This window comes from Lissotriton helveticus, chromosome 11, assembly GCF_964261635.1.
Source record: "Lissotriton helveticus chromosome 11, aLisHel1.1, whole genome shotgun sequence".
Classification (NCBI taxonomy): Eukaryota; Metazoa; Chordata; class Amphibia; order Caudata; family Salamandridae; genus Lissotriton; species Lissotriton helveticus.
This window is the reverse complement of record NC_136072.1, coordinates 57,804,358-57,825,090: the sequence shown is the minus strand read 5'-3', so window position 1 is coordinate 57,825,090 and position 20,733 is coordinate 57,804,358. Positions and strand designations below refer to the sequence as shown.

At 41.1% G+C, this 20,733-nt stretch overlaps 1 protein-coding gene across 1 annotated transcript in view; it reads left to right on the top strand.

Moving 5' to 3' along the window:
* The window catches only part of LOC144790708 (cytochrome P450 2J2-like), a 111,109-nt gene that overhangs the window by 12,627 nt on the left and 77,749 nt on the right, over positions 1 to 20,733 (top strand). The window contains exon 2 of the mRNA XM_078665428.1: positions 12,640 to 12,776. Within this exon, the coding sequence (XP_078521554.1) occupies positions 12,640 to 12,776 (137 nt within the window). The remainder of the gene's footprint in view (positions 1 to 12,639; positions 12,777 to 20,733) is intronic.

Genomic DNA, 20,733 nt, shown 5'->3' with positions numbered 1-20,733 from the left:
AAAGGGCAAAGGCAACGGCAGGCGCTTCAGGTGAATAATGTGAATCCAATGCTTCCTTCCGTGCACCTTAACTGCCGGTCTCGTAGCCAAGATAATCTGGTAGGGATCGGACCACTTCGGTTCCAAACTCGATTTCTTCTGATAGTTCTTTACAAGGACCCACTGCCCTGGCTCCAGTCGATGTCCAGGACCCTCTGGTAGTGGCTGCAATGTGTTCGATACCTGTTGATGAATAGAACGCAGATCTTTAGTCAAAGCATACAAATAATGTGTCATTAATGGGTAATCAATATCCCTAAAGGATCTGGGTCTCGGGACTCCCCATACATTAGCAGGACGGCCACCAAAAATGACCTCATAAGGTGATAGACCTGATCTGGTGTGGCGGGTTGTTCTTATTGACAGTAATGCTAATGGCAGTGCATCGGGCCACTTTAGTCCAGTACTGGCACAGATCTTAGCCATTTTCAGCTTCAACGTGCCGTTATATTTTTCAACCAAAAAAGCCGACTGAGGACGTCTGGCGGCATGGAACTTTTGTTTTATCTGTAACCCATCACAGACACTCTGGACGAACAAAGAGTTAAAATGTATCCCGTTATCAGACCAAATAATCCGGGGCAAACAATATCTGGGGAAGTATTCCTTAATTAAGGCTTTGGCAGTTGCTACAGCAGTGGCTTCTTTGGTGGGGTAGGCTTCAACCCATTTACTGAAAACACAGACCACCACCAACACATATTTCAAGTTATTTACTCTATCCATCTGAATGTAATCAATCTGTATTACATCAAACGCCAGAGTCGGTGGTGCAAAGTTTCCACTCAAAACAGACTCTCTTCCCCCAGGATTGTACCGTAGACACACGGGCAGTATTTCACCACATGTGTCGCAGTCTTGGGAATAAGTGGATTATTCCAGACTGGGTCCAAAACGGCACAAATACCTTTTGCACCAATGTGAGCGGTGCCATGAGCCATAGTTACTACGGCATAGACCAATGCATTAGGAAGTAACCATCGCTGTTTTTCAGATCGGTCTATCCAACATTCATTTTTATCTAGTTTTCCTACCTCCTGCTGCCATCTTTGTACTTCATCTATAGTGGCCTCTTTCTGTAACTCTTCAACACGATCGATAGTATTATCAAACAAAGACGTTTCCGCCACCCACCGAGCCAAAGTACTAGGAAACATAGGGATCATTCTCGTTTGGGCCGTTTCTTTAGTTACTGAGTCAGCAAAGGCATTTCCTTTCCCAGTGGAATCGACAATCTTCTTATGGGCGCTACATTTAATGATAGCTACTTTCTCTGGTAGAGTCAAGGCAAACAATAATCAATCAACTAAGGGACCATGCTGAATTTTCTGGCCATGTGTTGTAAAGAAACCCCTCTCCCTCCACAGCTTCCCAAAGCTATGGGCAACGCCAAAGGCGTACTTGCTGTCTGTAAAAATATTTACCCTCAGCCCTTCATTCAACTCACATGCTCGTCACAAGGCTATTAGGTCAGCTGCCTGAGCAGAGTGATGAGAAATCCGTGCAGTTTCCACCACCGTTCTTAAAGTTGTAATAGCATATGCAGCTGTTGTAGTACCATCAGATAATTTAAAACAAGAGCCATCTACATACAGTTCTCCATGAGGTTCTAATAAAGGGGTGTCGGAGAGATCTACACGTCCCTTCGTTTCTTCTTCAGTTCTGAAAATGCAATCATGAACATCATCTCTGCTATCCTTTGAAGGGAGAGGCAATAATGTGGCTGGGTTCAAAGAAGCACATCTTTTGATCGTAATATGGGGTGCAAATAATGTTAACTCGTACCCTGTCAATCGAGCACTCGTAAGGTGCTGAGTCTTGGTTCTATTCAAAAGGATATCCACAGCATGTGGTACCATGACTGTGAGATCGGTATTCAAGACTATACCTTCCAATTGCCGGATGGCCATCGCCACTGCAGCGGTGGCCCACAGACAACTGGGAAGGCCTCGTGCCACAATATCCAAGACTGATGAAAAGAAGGCACAACGTCTTTGTTTACCGCCACAATCCTGTGTTAATACTGAAAGCGAACAACCGTCCACCTCGTGCACATAAAGTGAAAAAGGCTTCCGGTAATCCGGGGTACCCAAGACAGGCGCAGAACATAAAGCAGATTTCAAAGAGTCAAAGGCTTCCTGACATTCATCCGTCCAGGGTAGGGGTTCATGCACATCTTTGGTAGTCAAATACAACAAGGGTTTAGAGAGGAGTGAATAGTTAGGAATCCATTGGCGACAGTAAGAAGTTATGCCAAGAAAAGCACGAACATCACGTTGAGTATGAGGTACAGACATGTTAGTAATTACAGATATTCGTTCTGGAGTTAATCGCCTCCCCGCTTTCGACAGTAAGTGACCAAGGTAGGTCACTTCCTGTTGACAATATTGAAATTTGGAAAGGGACACTTTATTTCCTTTTTCAGCCAAATGTTTTAACAATTTGACGATGGCCTCCTTACACCCATCTTCCGTATCAGAGGCCACCAAAATGTCATCCACGTACTGGATGATCGCATTTCCTGCAGGCAAAATTAATTCATCAAGAACTGCTTTCAAGGCTTGACTATATATACTGGGACTTTCTGTATAGCCTTGGGGTGCACGCGTAAATCTAAAGCTTCGTCCAGCGACTGAGAATCCGAAAATATGCCTACTATCGGGGTGTATTGGAATGCTGAAAAAGGCATTCTTAAGGTCTATAACTGAAAAATATTTCGCCGTTGGGGGAATAATTGTTAGAATAGCAGTAATGTCTGGTACCACTGGGTATTGTGGGACCACTATCTTGTTGACCTCCCGGAGGTCAATCACAAAACGATATGTGTTTTTATAGTCAGGGGTACCATCAACAGGTGCCGTCTTCAAAATCGGCAAAATCGGGCTGTTACAAACATTAGCCGTCGTTTCTTCTACCACACCTCTTTTAATGAGGTCGCGAATGATCTGCAACAAGGCCTGCTCACCTTCTGGTGAAATCTTATACTGCGGAATGCGAGGCAGCTGCTCATTAGGTTTCACGGTTATTGACACGGGGGCTATTTGTAACAGGCCGACATCGGTGTCTCCTGTAGCCCACAGTGTCTGAGGAATGGTAGAGATTTCAGAAGGAAGGGTTTCATTCTGAACAAAATATTGTGTCATCTCTACGGATGGTTTCTGCATGGTTAAGTAGACACCATCAGGGGAACAGTAAATTCTAGCATGCAATTTTTTCAATATATCCAAACCCAGAAGATTTTCACCCCAATTAGAAGTAAAAAGAAAAGGCGTATGCACGGAAATAGGGCCTATAGTGAAAGGCAAGGGTTTCGAAATGGGGCTCACCACCGGTATTCCAGAGAATCCTACTGATACGTTATTTTGGCCAGACAGAGCAGCCCCTGGGACCAGTGTATGGGCAACTGAACTATTCATTGCCCCAGTATCCACTAAAAACGTTCCCGATGTGCCCAACAGTTCCCCCTTTACTTAAGGTCCCTCCTGGTCAATTGGTACTGTAATATGGCCCCCGCTCTGTCCCTGGCTGTCTCATGCATATTCCTGTCCGTCATATCCATCATCCTGGTAATTCTCATTGTAAAACTGCCTATTCTTGGGGTCATCAAAATAATTTTTCTTAGAACCCTCATGTTGCATTTCCTCCCTTCTCATGCTATTCCGGTCGACATTTCCTCAACCTCTTCCTTGTCCTCTGCTAGGACCATTTTGTGCTAGCAACAGAGGGCAATCCGTCCTCCAATGTCCTTCCTGCTTACAATACGAACATTGGTTTATGCCAATGTTCGGAGGGCCACCTCGTCCTCGTCCAGCCACCACACGGAACGAGCCCCGCACTCCCCTTCCCGCATTTTGTCCTCTACTAATTTGCTGTAACAACACCCTAGTCTTCAAGTCCTTAGTTTTCTTCTCTGATTTTTGCTTGCTCTCATTCTCTCGATGCTCATAATACTATGCCATGCTTAGAATTACAGAGGAGGCGGCCGTAGTCCATGTGCTTTCGGCCGCCTGAAGGCGAGACATTACTTCCGGGATCAAATTAGTAACAAACCTATTCACAAACAGCCTTATTCCCCCTTCTGTAGACAAATCCTGCCCACTAAAATCTATAAAGTCCTTTTCAAATCTAGTGAAGAAATCTGACACACTCTCGTCTTTCTTTTGTTTACAAGCAGTTAATTTGTCCCAGTCGACTTTCCTAGGTGGGAGAAGAGTCTTCATAAGTGTAATAATTTTATCTGGTACCGTTAAGACTTCATCTCTGGGTTTCTCCCCCGGTTTCTGTTCTTTGTCCCAATTCTTTAACTGGTCCCACGTTCCCCCTAGTACGGGAACGTGATCCGTATCATGTATCTGTCTCCAAATATCTACCGGAATCAAAAGACCAAAAAACAACTCGATATCAGCAATGGTCATGATAGCGGAATTAGCTGCTTCAATTAATTCCTTGTAGTAGGCAGTAGGATTTTTATGAGGGTCAGGGAGTTGGGCTTTTAGGGTAAGGACCTCGCTTCGTTTCCAAGGGGTATAAACCCATTGTTCCTAAAGCCTCGCATCTACTCTAGCCCGAGTTACATTATTAGCGTCTTTCAATTCAGGTACTTCAGGGAAAAAGAGAGAATGTACTTCTCTCATGGGGTGTTGTGCTCCCCAATCTGCATACTTTCGGAGCATCCGCTCCCGATAATGCAAAAGTGTCGTCACATTTTGATATACTTCATCTGATTGTAAATGAAATTTATGAGCTCGATCCCTTATATCGCGCAGTATTTGAGGTGGCAGTTCTTCCTCAAAGCACTGTTCCCACAGCGATATTAGACGGATCGCCATTCTCTCTAAGGCCAATTGTTGTGCGACTGGTTCATAATCTTTCATAGTGCTCCAAATGTCTTCCAAAGTATAAATAACGTTCCGCATCCACTGGGATGCTTGAGTTATGATAGCTCTCCTTTCTTCCGCACCCAATAGCGATCGTGTATAAGCTCGCTGATCACTCAAGTCAGATACCGGTCGCCTGGATGTGGCATCTGAACAGACTGTATTCCTGGGGTCAAAAGCAACCGGAGTTGGAGGGGAGAGGAACAAAGGGTGTAAGGAAGAAGGAGCAGTCGCATCCGGCTGTAAAGATATCAAGGGTGAGGTAGTTGGTCGAAGAGTAGGTGGGGAAAGCAATGCATTTCATACTGACCCATCAACAGGGGCCGTTGCGACCGCTCCCCCCGTGTTCGAGATGGTGCAGTTCCTATTTGATCAGCCCGTTCATAAGGTACTGCTGGGTATAAGCCTCGTGGAGCATAAGGGGGAGGCGGACGGGCTTCTAATAATTATTCTAACTCATCTCCCGTTTCTGGCCGTGCTACATAACTTTTGTCTGTCTCCAAACGGAACCGTCTATCCATCTGTACAATATTTTCTTCCACCTTTCCTTTGTCATAAGCCACAGCCTTCTGGGTGACGGTCTGTCCTGCCTTAGGTTTCCTCAACTTCTCTTCTCTAATTCGTCGTCGTTTTGCTTCCTTCAACCATAAGTTCAAGGAGTCAAACATCAACTGACGGCTTCTTTTCATAAACAATTTGTTCTGTATATAATTTACTTTTTGTTCATCAAATGACCCCGTTAGAGGCCATTGCAAATCCGAATTATCCCTGGTATATTTGTGCCAGAGTGTATTAAATAGAATCGGCTGTAAGCCATGTTTGACATACAAATCAAAGCTAGGGCTGCCTTCGGGAGGGGCCGGCTGTTTTTCTTCCAGCCGTGTACCTCGCCGACAGCAACACCCAAAACATATTTTACTAAAACAAGGCATGATAATACTTGCACACTCCTATTCACAAGCTAAAAATCTCATTCACATGCGGACGCGTCCCTCTCATCACTCAGTCTTCAACATCTCATCTGTACGTATAAAGTGCTGTAAAGTAGTGCAAGGCATAACTCTTTCGTATTATCTTTCTATGCAAATGACGTCTTCAAATCGAACAGAGCCCGTCGACTCTCGTTCGGGGAATTGATTCAACAGAATTCCAGACCAATAGATCAATTACACAAAGAAGCAGTCCCTAGACTGCTCTGAGATCACTTGGTAGGCGAACCACGAACCCTCTTACAGGCCATCCCATGGTCCTGTTCTGGTTAGGCCGGGCGACTGGGTTTTTAGCTCCAGAAACCCTGGCTTACCCAGTTGCTCCCAGGGCTTTCCCGAAGAGGATTCGGCCGAGCGAGTAACGCCCTACACCGCTAAGGCACTGAGTATAATCTCAAGTTTTCACCAAACAAGTCTGTGAGGTATCTGTCCGAACAGCCACTGTGCCGCAACGTCAGACCCACAAATTCCCTTGTGATCCGGCTTCCCTTGCCACCAACAGAAACAGTTAACCGTCATCAAAAGGAAACACTTCCTCCAAGTGTTCCGTATCCACTCCAACCAAGACAAATCACTCACCTGGTGCACTCAGGTCGATTGCGAATTCTCCACTGCCGACACCTAGACAGACCGGCGCAGTCTGTTCTTCTTTCGGGTTAAGCCCGTGGGACTCCGGCGTGGGGTCTTCAGCAGCTGGGAGGGATACTGGGCTCGAGAGTGGAGTTGCTTGTTTTCGTACCACAAACGGGTGTTTCAAATCAGGATCCTCTTTCCGTCCACCCACTCAGCCAGAACACCTCCTTGTCCCTTTACTCCTGTTTACGGGAGGAGACGACCCCAACACGGAGTCCCGGCGGAGTTGCCAACTGAAGGATTCAAAATAAATACAAATGGACCATACTCACCAATAGCCCATATACCAATAGTATTAACAAGAATTCAGTCGGCAATGGAGAAGGTTCAATCGTTTATTCCACAAATACAAGCCCTGACAGGGGAGCCTCGGTCTACACGACCCACAGAGGTGCGCAGAGGAGACTGACTACATGCATAAGATACAAAGCGTATATACGTTTCATACATCTCACAATGACACCTTACAAGGAAAGATACAAGTTGTCAGCGAGCCAAGAGGAATACCCATATACGGCACAATTGAGTTGCTAGCAGCCTAGGCCTAAGCTATTCCGGGGGCAGGTCAGTGAGGTGCCTCCCGGTCTATCTGTAGCCCGGGTAGTACAGGTACATGCTCTGCTAGAATGTGCGCATCCCACAAGAAGGGCAGGTGTGACCTTGGGTTTCCCTGAGCTACAAACTATCAAATGGAGCAGACAGCTAAGCCAGCCATCATCGTTTCATACAGATAACGTAATCACGTGGTTTCAGGGAAACCGTACTTGAAACAGAGAAACGAAACAGCGTGGTTTCGGTCATGTCAATAGGTTTAAGTGATATCAAAGTGAATCATTCTCAACTATAGAAATACAATAAAGATAAGGTAATACTGATGTGCGGTTATAAGGTTATTTTGTATATATTAGGCCAATATCAATATATATTGAATTTATATCCCATCATTGGTCATACACAGACCCAAACTCTGGAATGATTTCAGCCATAATCAGAGATTCAAACCCAACTACATGCACTTTAGGAAACATTTGATAAATGAACTACTCAGATTTGTCTTTAATTAAACTCAATACAGAACAGAGGACATGACTGAAGAATAAATTAATTCAGATATTTAGAAATCCCTCTCTATCCCATAGGGAATTGTAGAGAGCATTATTAGATGGTATCAATCATTTCAGGAATATTTTGTGCTCTTCTTTAGGTTGTCAGTTAAATATGTATGTATAAGCTTTATTTCACCAGTTTGTGTCATAAAAGCTATAAAAAAAACTGTTAGAATAATAGAATCGGGATATAAAGATAAACAACTCATGCAATAGCTTGTTACAGTTAAACACATGCAGATAGTTCAACTTATGCACAGTTGCAACAGAGCAATATGAAATTTGACAATGATATAAACCACTTTAAAACGATAGAGTAGTAAAACATACTTTAAAACAAATATGTTTAGAAGAAGAAGAAACGTCACAGTGCTTTCACTTTTTTGGTCTATACAGCTGGACCCTGTTCCCAATACCCTGGGTGTCTTATTATTGATTATTCCAACCATCCGTGGGGCAACATTGCAAAGAGGCTAAAAAGCACTAAAGTGCATGTGCTTGACGTATGGTTAAAAGCATAAAATGCCACCCAGTGAGCCCTTATGTGTAGTCCTAATCCTGGGGGATACTATGACATTCCTAACTGAGCCTTCCGTCTTATAAGCCGTGCATGGCTTAGGAACTTAGACACTCCGCAAGCAGAAAATGTGGTCTACAGTCTGATCTTGAAATGCACAAGGTGACCTGATGGTTCCGTGTGCCCAGTTGCAGGCCTATCGGTGTTAGCCATTTCAGCCTCGGTTTGGCGTAATGTTGGATGTTGAATTGCGTGGGTGCCAGTTAGCTGTTGTCTCGCAGACAGGAAGTGTTCCAAACCTAAAATGGATGTACAACATCCTGTCCGGAGGGACCTGGATTATGTCTAGATAAGATTCCAGGTGTCTATTCTGTTTGGGGAGATGGAATTTTACAGTTCATCGCCCCATGTTAGGTTTGCTGAGTTCTTGCTGATCCACCCATTCCTAGTAATATATTGAGCGTCTTTCCTCGGTGGATCCTGCTTGGCCTACTGGGCTTGAAGTCCTAGTGCAAACATCAGCTTTCTAGCATTGGTGATCCAGCCTACCTTATTACTTGTATCTAGCCGAATAACCTCAGATAGAGCTTCCGCATAAGGTAGGAGCTCTGGTGTCCGCCTAATGCGAGCCCAAAAAAGCAGCGGGTGAAACCTCGCTATATCACCGATGGAAAGTCTACCCATATTGAGCATTAGGGGAGTGAGCGGGATCTTTCGGGCAGCATCACTAAATCCCTTAAAAATGTATGCCCGGATCTACAAAGATCATGGATCTTGTCAAATCCCTACAGCTCTGCACCATACAGAGCTGTGCTACCAGCCTTTGCGTTGTAGACCTGAAGGGCTGGGGCTACCGGCCTGCTCAGTGAAGTGCGATGCTCCTTTCCCCGTGAGCCTGTTACTCGCGTCTGGCCCAACAGCATCTTAGTTAGGTAGGGCTTCCACAACATTTTGTCTGAGAGTCGAACACCAATATAGTCAAAGGTGTCAACTCTTTCCAGGAGAGTCCCACCTAGCAGGGGACTGCCATTGTAGGACTTGTGGAGGTTGAAGGCCAAAAATGTGGTTTTAGATGTGTTAATAACCAACCCCCTGGTGTCGCAGAAGGAGAGGAATCTGCTAAGTAACCGCTGCAACCCCTCTGGGGTCTTCTACACCAGCAGGGCGTTCTCTGCAAACAAGAGGGTCTGTACCTTGTCGCCCCCCAAGGTTGGAGCGTTTGCTGGATCTCTTGCAGAAAGCTCACCACTCCATTCATATAGAGAGAACTCCCCTACTTACTGGGATGTGATCGATCAGTTGGCCCTTCATCCCCCCATCTGATTTTGTGTGTAGTTCCCTTCGTGTAGCCGAACTACAAATTAAGGATGGGTGGTGGAATGCCGATATCTTTAGCAGCACAACTCTGCAGATGACGCTCTGTAGAGCATTGATCAGGCTAATGGGCCTATTGTTTGAGGGTTCATCTCTAGCTCCTTTCTTATAGATTGGGACCCCCTCTGCGCCCTTCCAAGACTCTGGGACTGGGGCACCACTAGCATTGGACAAGATTAAAATATAATGGGTCCAGTTTGGAATGTCAGCTAAAAATAGATCCCCCGGTCTGCCATCAGGGCCTTCAGCTTTGGATCGCACTATTCTGCCTATTGCGGCCTCTATTTCTCCCGAGGTGAAAAAAGCATCCTCCGCAAGGATGCAGTAGAAGTCAGCCGCCTTCCCTGTGGGCATGTCTCCAGAGGTTGTATAGAGCTTCCAAAAGTGCTCATACCATTCCTGATCAGTGATAAAGTTAGGGGGTGATCGGGCTCCTGAAATACTACCCCAGGTGACTGAGGACCAGAATGACTTACAGCTAGATTCATCAAAGTGAAATCAGCTCGCAAATGGCCAGTTTCTGAGAATCTGGCCCTTTGCGAGCGCAATTTTTGCATTTGGGATTCATCATCCCAAATACAAAAATCGCAATAATAGAATTCGCAAATTTGCGAGGAATTGCATTTAAGGAATCTCTATTTGAGATTCCTTAAATGCAATTCCTGAAACATTTAAAAATTGCGAATGCGCAAATTTGGGCCGCTATTTAGCGCGAAGTCAAACCTCGTGGTAAATAGCGGAAACTTAGAAAAATGCACGTAAGTGCGTTTTTCTAAGTTGTATGTTACACACACACCTGTCCCAAGGACATGTGTGTGCGTAACACCAGCATCCAATGTCATTTCAGGGGTGCAACAGGGTGTCCATTGGACACCCCTGCACCCTTGAAATCGCAAAATCAAAATGCGAATCGCTATTAGCGATCCGCACATTGATATGTCTTCCCATTCATTCCTATGGGCCTTTAGGCCCATAGGAATGAATGGGGAGTTATTCCTTATTTGCGATTAGCAATTAGCTATTCGCAAATAAGGAAGCTGTAGGAATCGCAATAAATATTGCGATTCCTACATGAATCCCGTTTTGCGAGTCTGTAATAGCGATTCCTTATTATTCGCTATTACAGACTCGCAAAACATGCCGATGATGAATCTGGCTGTTAGAGTCCTTCGCTGTGCTGGCTTCCTTAGGCTGCTGGTAGACCTAAGATAGGCTTCTAATTGGAAATTAGTTGCATCCCAATGGCCACACTGATAAATGAAATCCTTCTTCAAATTCAAACAAAACGTAAAGTGAAAAGCGTGGTTTTAACTCTGTGAGCCACGCTTTCCACTTTACGTTGTGCACATCACATTTGACACTTTTTTCACTAAGTATGACATCGTTTTCGCATGAATATCGTCAATATGTTAATGTTCAGGTTTGTGATGACCTTATGTATTAATCATCAGCTATGTTAATTCAATTGTAGATATGCTCCCAGATGAAGGGCACTGGCCCGAAATGCATTGGAGCCAATATTGAGAATGTGAATTTATTTTCAAATAAGAATGAAGAAATGACATCAATTTCTAAATCAATGGAATAAAATGCAAAGAATCAACTAAAACGTTCTTGAATGAACTTTATTGTTTGAATTTGAAGAAGGATTTCATTTATCAGTGTGCCCTATGGGATGCAACTAATTTCCAATTAGAAGCACATCTTAGGTCTACAAGTTATATATCGTCACATGGACAGGAGACGGTACCATAGGAGCACCTACTAACTATATAAACCCTCCACAAACTTATAACTCACCAGGCTGTGCACTCGCTAACAAATACCAGGTTCCTTAGGCTGCTGCCAGCCGGATTCATCCCAAGCCATGTTTACTGTGCGCGAGGTAGCCTTTTTGCGCTTCCTAGATGCTTTAATCAGAGGGCCGTTCTTAGCTTTGATTGCTATAGCTAGAAGGGATCGGTCACATCTACAATCCTTTGTGTACCATGAATATGTTCCTCCTGATGAGAGGCTGGACTTCCGTTCTGACCTAGGAGCTAAAAAGTATGAGCTAAGGCAGACGAAATTTCCAGAGTGAGCCTTGGCTACATCGGACATTCCACATTTGCTAGCAGCCAAGGACTGGAGCTCGGAAGTTATTACTAATGGGTCATGCTGAATACCTTTAACCTTGTTTTCTTGGAAAGTGGAAGCATCTTTTACAACGCAACTTTTACCACGCAGTGCCTTTACGACGCAACTTTTACAACGCGAACCATTACAGCCCATTGCGCTGGGGGGGCGCTCTAGGATAGGGAATACATTTAATTTACTGTCCAACATCTTCCCTAGTGTCCACGGGGACTGGAGTTGGAATAGTAAATTAAACTATTCACTATCCAGCACCCCAAAGCACTATGCGTTGTAAAGGTATGCGATGTAAAAACCACGTTGTAAAAGCATGCGATGTAAAAGTATACGTTGTAACGTCATACATCCCTTAGAAAGCAACCTTTTGCCATTTTTGAAGGATCTCTTGTCATTGGAGGGAAGGACCTCTCTGGTGTAGAACGGTGGTGGGCTGCGCACAAAATAGTAAGATGATTTCCACAGAGGGTTCATGCTTGAACAAAGAGGATTATGGTCGCTCTCCGTTGTTTCACCCACTTTCATGTCTACCAAAACTCTCCAAAGCCTCACATCAAGAAGAATGTAGTCGATGCGGGATGGACAGCTGACTCTTTTATACGTGTGTGCACCGTGCTTGTCCGACAGGATTCTACCATTAACTGCCCACAGACAAAACTCAACATTTAGGGTTGGATATGTATACTTTCCCCTTATATTTTTTCATGAAAAAGCCCTTGTGTATGTGTTAAGTGTTCATGCGATAGACATACCGTTGCAAATCCCTTTGTCCATGCAAATAGCGCAAATGTGTAGGTAGGCCCAGGTGCTGACCACTGCATATCATTTTATTCTCCGTGTAATCAGTGAGTACTTTCCCTACCATCAGATTCAAGTTGCTTATTCACTTCATATTTTTCCCTTGTTTAGGGCCATGGTTCAGGTTGGGTTGGACCATTTCTTATCTCCTTTAACTAATTGTTTTTTTTGTTTAGGGAATCCCATAGACCCCTCACAGAGCCTTGTCCATACTGTGTGCAATGTGATTTCCGGTGTAGTTTTTGGACATCGATTCTCCATAGAGGATCCCATCTTCCACCAGCTCTTGGAGGCTGTCAATCTTACCATCAGTGCTCAGAACTCCTTCCTCAGATGGGTAAGACTCTCAAGTTTAAAATTGAGTTTATTTAGAGAAAAGTAACAATACATTAGAATAACAAAAGACAACCGTTTAGTTGGGGGTTAATAATGAGGGAAATAGGCAAATAATTCAAAGAAAATGGCGACTGATTATAAGTATATTATATAAGTTAAAATGAATAAAAAATGCTTTGTAGAAAAATAAGATGATCAGAAGTGGGAAGTCAGGGAGGCTGTAGAACCTCCAGGGGGTTGGGTGGAGGGCCAAAAGACACAATGGCAGAATGATCAAAGAACTGATGATGCAGCGTCAAGTCGATGATTATGACAGGCTGCATACCATCACACTTTAGATGATAATTGCGTAGAGTCTTTCCAATTTCGAGTGATTAGCCGAAAGGCAATTCCTAACAATAGGTCCAATGTCTTCATGTTAGATGAAACATGTACCCAAATGTCGGAAATACTTCCCAAAAATACATTAGAAACAGAATAAGATGGTAAATGGTCAAAATATCGAATCCAAAATATAGACAAACCAAAATATCGAGTCCAAAATATAGAATGGACAAATATCGAATGGACAGAATATAGACATCAAAAATATCGTTTTGAAGGTAAGTAATGTAATATCGATTTTAAAAATATAGACAGTCAAAATATCGAAGTACATAATATAGTTTATTAAAAATATCGAATTTTTAATATATTTTAAGTAATTAATTTTATGTTATTTAATTATTGTGTAGTTTAATTCTGTAGCGGGTTGTGGGTTTATAGGGGAATAGGGTGGGAAGTAATTTAATTATAATTAATTAAATATGTTAATTAATTAATTGGTATTTATTTTGAATAAATTGTTAATTAATTTTTAATTGGTAATTAATTAATTCTTAATTGATAAATATTTTTTATTAATTGATTAATTGATAATTATGTGAATTAAATTAATTTATTTTCTGTAGCGGGTTGTGGGATTATAGGGGAATAGGGTGGGAAGTAATTTAATTATAATTAATTAAATATGTTTATTAATTAATTGGTATTTATTTTGAATACATTGTTAATTAATTTTTTATTGGAAATTAATTAATTCTTAATTGATAATTAATTTTTATTAATTGATTAATTGATGATTATGTGAATTATATTAATTTATTTTCACTAGAGTGGGAATAGTAAAATGTACCCCTATGCTATCCAACGCTTTCCCTACTGTTGCACTCTCTGGAGTAGGAATAGTAATTTTTACCCCTACGCTATCCAACGCTTTCTCTACTGTTGCACTCTCTGGAGTGGGAATAGTAAATCTTACCCCAACGCTATCCAACGCTTTCCCTACTGTTGCACTCTCTGGAGTGGGAATAGTCATTTTTACCCCTACGCTATCCAACGCTTTCTCTACTGTTGCACTCTCTGGAGTGGGAATAGTAATTTTTACCCCTACGCTATCCAACGCTTTCCCTACTGTTGCACTCTCTGGAGTGGGAATAGTAATTTTTACCCCTACGCTATCCAACGTTTTCCCTACTGTTGCACTCTCTGGAGTGGGAATAGTAATTTTTACCCCTACGCTATCCAACGCTTTCCCTACTGTTGCACTCTCTGGAGTGGGAATAGTCATTTTTACCCCTACACTATCCAACGTTTTCCCTACTGTTGCACTCTCTGGAGTGGGAATAGTAAATTTTACCCCTACGCTATCCAACGCTTTCCCTACTGTTGCACTCTCTGGAGTGGGAATAGTAATTTCTACCCCTACGCTATCCAACGCTTTCCCTACTGTTGCACTCTCTGGAGTGGGAATAGTAATTTTTACCCCTACGCTATCCAACGCTTTCCCTACTGTTGCACTCTCTGGAGTGGGAATAGTAATTTGTACTCCTATGCTATCCAGCGCTTTCCCCACTGTTGCACTGTGTGGAGTAGGAATAGTAATTTTAACCCCTACGCTATCCAATGTTTTCCCTACTGTTGCACTCTCTGGAGTGGGAATAGTAATTTTCACCCCTGCGCTATCCAACGCTTTCCCTACTGTTGCACTCTCTGGAGCGGGAATAGTAATTTTTACCCCTACGCTATCCAACGCTTTCCCTACTGTTGCACTCTCTGGAGTGGGAATAGTAATTTTTACCCCTATGCTATCCAACGCTTTCCCTACTGTTGCACTCTCTGGAGTGGGAATAGTAATTTTTACCCATACACTATCCAACGCTTTCCCTACTGTTGCACTCTTTGGAGTGGGAATAGTAATTTTTACCCCTACTCTATCCAACGCTTTCCCTACTGTTGCACTTCCAGAAGTGGGAATAGTAATTTTTACACCTCCGCTATCCTACGGTAATAATATTGTGTATTTTTTATTAATATTATGTTAATATATATATATATGTTTTAACAGATAGGATTGTATTTATTTTATATAAGTTAAATTAGGTATTTAATAATTTTAAGGTAATTTAAGTATTTTTAAGTATATTTCAGCTATTTATTTTTAATTTTATTTTAATTTTACATTAATTTTAAGAAATGTGATATTTTTATAATGTATATATATATATATAAACGATATTTTGGGGTCGATATTTTGGGACTTACCTGTTTGGAGATAAGAATTCGATATTTTGTCTGTCGATATTTTGGAATCTATATTTTGGGTAGTCTATATTTTGTCCTTCGATATTTAGTCAGTGATCCGAATAAGATATATTCAAATGAAATATAGAATTATTCTGGCATGAAACCTGTGACCAAAACGCAGAACCGGAGGGACAAGTAAAAAAGTAGGTTTTTTCAAATCAACTGATTGCATCGAATAAGTCCAGCAGGTCTCTGGGATGTCCTGGTTAATCTTATGTAGGAACTCAGGTCTCAGGAAAATAATATTATAAATGAAAACAAGTGTTTGTGTTGTGTTGGCCACATGGGAGGATTTCCTAATCTTAATCCAAATCTGTTTCCAAATAGATATGGGAAAAGTGGTAGAGAGCCCTTGTCCTATGCCACTTCTGTATTAGATTTACGAATATTAATGGAGATATCCAGTAGGTGTAAATAGATGTTGGAGCCCTTAGTGTGTAAATGTAAAAGATTAGCCAAAGGTAAAGGTGTAGAGAAGATGGGTGTAGAAATTGATGTGAAGTTATTGCATGCTTGAGAAATTTTATTTTTTAGAGTGTTAAACTTACTGCAAAAGGTAATTGGGAGACCAAAAAGTGTCTGAGCTAGTTCTACAGAGATAGAGGAGTGTTGTTCAAACAAAAATGTTTTTGAAAATGGGAGGGTTATGCTTTCAAGGTTTACGCATGAATGTTAAGAATTCGTTAAATGAAAAAGGGGATGCAAATGTGCATTCTAAATCAACCCAAAATGAAGTATATAATAAGGAGGGTTCAATCCACTGTGTGGGTTGCCGTAATTGTAAAGATTTGTGGTATTTAGAAAAATCGGGGAAATGTACTCCACCTTCAACCTTGGAATGTTTTAAATTGACTCAAGACATACAAGGTTTTTTTGTTATTCCACAGAAAGGAAGACAGTATTGAATAAATGTTCTTATACGACTTAAGAGGGATAGTGAGAGGAATGTTAGAGAGAGTAAAGAGGATGAAGGGAACCAGCTTCATATTGTTAGTGTCACATCGACCCCACCAAGACAGATGAAGAGAGTGCCATCTACTGGTCAGGAAAGTGATTTTCTGAATGCAGGTGTCAATATTTTTTGAGGCTGAAGAAGTGAGGGATTTGGTGAATTGGAGACCAATATATTTATGTTGTTTAGAATGCCGTTTAAAATTAGGGGAGTAGAAATCCTCCCTAAAGGTGAATTTTTTATTTGTTGGTGTTCAATTTGTAACCAAAGACAGAGGCAAAAGAGGAAACTTCTGATTTGAAAAAGGGTAGTGAGGAATGAGGTTGAGAAATAAATAACAAAATATCATCAGTGTCCGCAGCTAATTTAACTTGTAGGGAGTTATGGGTGAAACCATATATGTCAGCATTTTGACGGATCCTTGACAGGAATGGTTCTAGTGCTAAGTTAAAAAGAAAGGGGAGAGGGGACAACCCTTATGGACTCATCTGGGAAGAGTAAAATAAGAGGATGTCAAATTGTTAACACAAATTGCAGGCTGAGGGGAGCTATGAAGAAGGGAAATTAAAGTAGTGATTTTTTAGCCATTACCAAACCTGGCTAGAGTATGAAATAGGAAAGACAAAATAACGTGATCAAAAGCCTTCACAGCATCTAAAACAAGGGCTGACATAGATTCAGACATGCCAGTTGATTTGGAAATAATGTCAAAGAACAAGCGAATATTATCTGAGAGATATCTTCCTTTGACAAAACCAGATTGCTCTTTCCTGAAAGGTCAGGGAGAACTGACTTTAACTTGAAAGCTAGTGCCTTAGAGAAGATCTAATAATCTAAATTGAGAACTAGGTCTATAGTTCTTGCAAAATGGTGTGTCTTTCCCTTCTTTCAAAAAGAGACATATGATGGCATGCAAAAAGGGGCCCGATGAGATGACTGAGTTGGTAAAGGATTAAATCAACGTATCAAGTTTGGGGTGAAGTAATTTGGAAAACTGTATGTAAAATTCAGCTGTGAAGCCCTCAGACTTTGGAGCTTTATCTTTTTGGAGGGAGAGCAATCCAAGGGGAAGTTCTATTTGAGTAACAGTCTCTACTCTACATCTGAAAAATCTATTTGAGAGGAGTCCATTTTTCGAACTGAGTACAATTACCATAGAATTTCATGATCCAATGGGAGGTATTGCGGTGTGTAAAGAATAGTGTAGAACTTCTGGAATTGAGCAAGAATATCTGGGTCTTTGTGATAAATTAATCCATTCTCATCAATAATTGACCCGATGTAAAAATGGCACAGCATTGATTTTTTTTTAACAAGGCTGAAATGTGGAATAGCGCATCACCCTGTTGCTTTTCCCTCCATGAGTTCCTTTCCCTCTAACACATATCCCTGTCCCTGCGATGGACTGAGTAAACAGAGCACCCTGCACTTTTTATTATTTTGTAAGTTGTACCGGAACCCCAGGGCAATTTATCTAAATCCTTTGTTATTTTCCCAGAATATTAGATCTTATAAAGTGGCAACGAGCATTTGGCGTCATTAGGTGACCCCTTCCTGTGTTTAAATTTTCCACTTTTTATCTTAAATGGAATGAAAATAAGGACAGCTTATCATGGGGGATCTTGAACCAGTTTTCCCTTTTAACTATACTATATCAGATGATGACTGACTATATTTTAATGTGTTTTTAGCAGTACTAAAATGATATGGATTTTATGATGTGACCGGCATTTATTGTCTATATTTTATATTGGTATATTGTTTTTACAGATGTGCTTTTATAGTTGTTTTGTATTCAATTGAATGAAGATTATGATTTGAACTGACTTGATAATAGTTTGTTTAGTTTAATTTTAAGATAATTTACTAACAGTTTGCCAGATTTATTTTCACCTCTGTAATAATTAGCAGTAGATTTGAGAAGATAAAAAGCTGCATTTTCTGTAGAGATCATATTAAACTGAAGCTTGGGGATAATGAGTTGATTTAGATAATGCTGAGTGAGAAGCGTAATAGATATGCTCCAGACACATCATTTCTTCAAGAATTTGTTTTGATTGAGAAACACGTCTTTTTTCTAGAAATTAAATCATTTATAAAATCTCGGGCTGAAGCTTTGAAAGCATCCCAAACTATGTTAAAGGAGAGTTCCTCTGTCTGGTTAAAGAGAAAAAAATATTGGACAAAAGTAGTGAAAGAAGAGGTGAAAGGGGTGTCCAATAATAATGACTTATTAAATCATCTTTTAGGAGAGTTAGATTTGGGTAAAATGTCTGAATGGACACATACCGGCCTATGATCAGAGTTTAAAATAGAGCCGATCTTGGATGATTGTATGAGTCGAGTGTGATGAAGTGATATGAAAAAATGATCAATTCGGGATTGTGTGTGGTGAACTGGAGAGAATAATGTATATTCCTGTAAAGGTGAATTGCATAATCTTCAGGCATCTATTAAATGTTGCTGTTGGAAAGCATGAACAAAAGCATTTTGTGATTTCTTGTGTGGTCTGTAATAAGATAAGGAGAGTCTGTCCGGAAAAGGGCATAAATAAAAATCATCTTTGGTCTACATGTACATACTTCAATTGTGCATCTATTTACCTTCCATGTACTTGGATCTGTGTGTCTGTTACTTTTCTCCTGAAAAAGTATATCCAATGCACTACCCTATTTCTCATCCTGTGCCTCTATCAATATCTTGAATCTACATATACTTACCTCCTTTGTGTATCTATATACTTTCAATGTAATTATGGATCTATATATTTATCACGTTCTTCTAATTTAGCATTTCTAATGCACTAACCTATTTCTCAGCCTATACTTCGCTCAATATATCTTCTAGCCCAACCTTCTGACTCATCTCACACTTCTTCTACTACTTCTTCCAATGCACTACACTATCTCTCATCCTATACATCTATCAGTATATCCTCTGCATCCAATCTCTCATTTGTCCCAGACCCCATACTGCTGCAGTGATTGCCAAGGTGGCCCTTTCTAGACTCTCTCCTACTCTACCCCCCCCTTGCATCATTTGACACCTCTTTTACTATACCGATCCCCTAAAACAAACCTTTCTAAACTCTTCCCTCTGAGTCCTCCCTTCCAAAACTCCTTTTTACTCATCCAAAAGAATCCTCCTACTGATAAGACCTAAAAAAAATAATCCTTCACTCTTTTATCCCTCCACTATCCCTTTCAATCGAAATTAACTGACTAATATGTTCACTTCTCAAATTCCAATTTAAGGATACTAATATACTACCCAAATAACTGAGTAACATGTGCACTACTCAAATTACTTCATATTTTTTACTATACTCATTTTCAACAGTAATCCTTTATGGGTTCCGGAGTAGCGTGCTACTCGCCAGAAAAGCGCTTCAACACCCATCAGGGGTAAGTGCTATATGAATGCAAATCTTTCTTCCCCTTTTATCTCTCCGCTATCCTTCTCAGTCCAAGTAACTGACTAATATCCACCACTGATATTACTTCATATTTCACCATATTAATTCACCACTAATCCTTTTTAGGCTTCCTGAATAGCGTGCTTCAACAAGCGCTATATAAATACAAACATTTGTCCTCCTCAATCCTTCTGCTATCATTCCAAATCCAAATAACTTACTAACCTATCCACCACTTAAAATGTACTTGCATGTTTCACTATACTAATTCAACACTAATCCTCTATGGGTCCCGGAGTAGCGTGCTGCTCGCCGAAAAAGCGATGCGACGCCTCATCAGGGGTAGTAAGCGCTATATAAATGCAATTACAATATAACACAATACAACTACATTGTCGTTTGGCTACTGTAAGAGCTTCTGGGAGATCAAGGACCGAAATTTAGAATCAGGAGCAGTGGGGCCATATAAATTAAAAAGAACAATCAAAACTTCCTCAATGTACAATTTAGGCAATAACAATCTACCCTCCTTTTTAGGCCTTGTGACACAATATTGCAACACCAGGCTTTTTCCCAATTTCAGGTGAAAAGAAAACTTCTCCAACAACCTCTTCCGTAAATTCATAGAGTCAATATGAGATAGGCGGGATTCTTGCTAAAAAAACATATATGGCCATTAAACGTTGACACATGAGTTAGAACTCATTGTCTTTTGATTGGAGAGTTCAAACCCCATACATTCTAAAAAAACACTGTCAAAACCATTGAGATAAAACAAATTGTAAAATGACGACAACTGAGAAAGGAAGCAACAAAGCCATAACAATGGTGAGAATAATATTTCTATGAGAAAGATGAAAAATGTATGATATCCAGGGTAATTCCAGCAAAAAGAGGGGGGGAGGGAGACAGTAGAGAGAAAACAAAGAATAGAATAAAGAG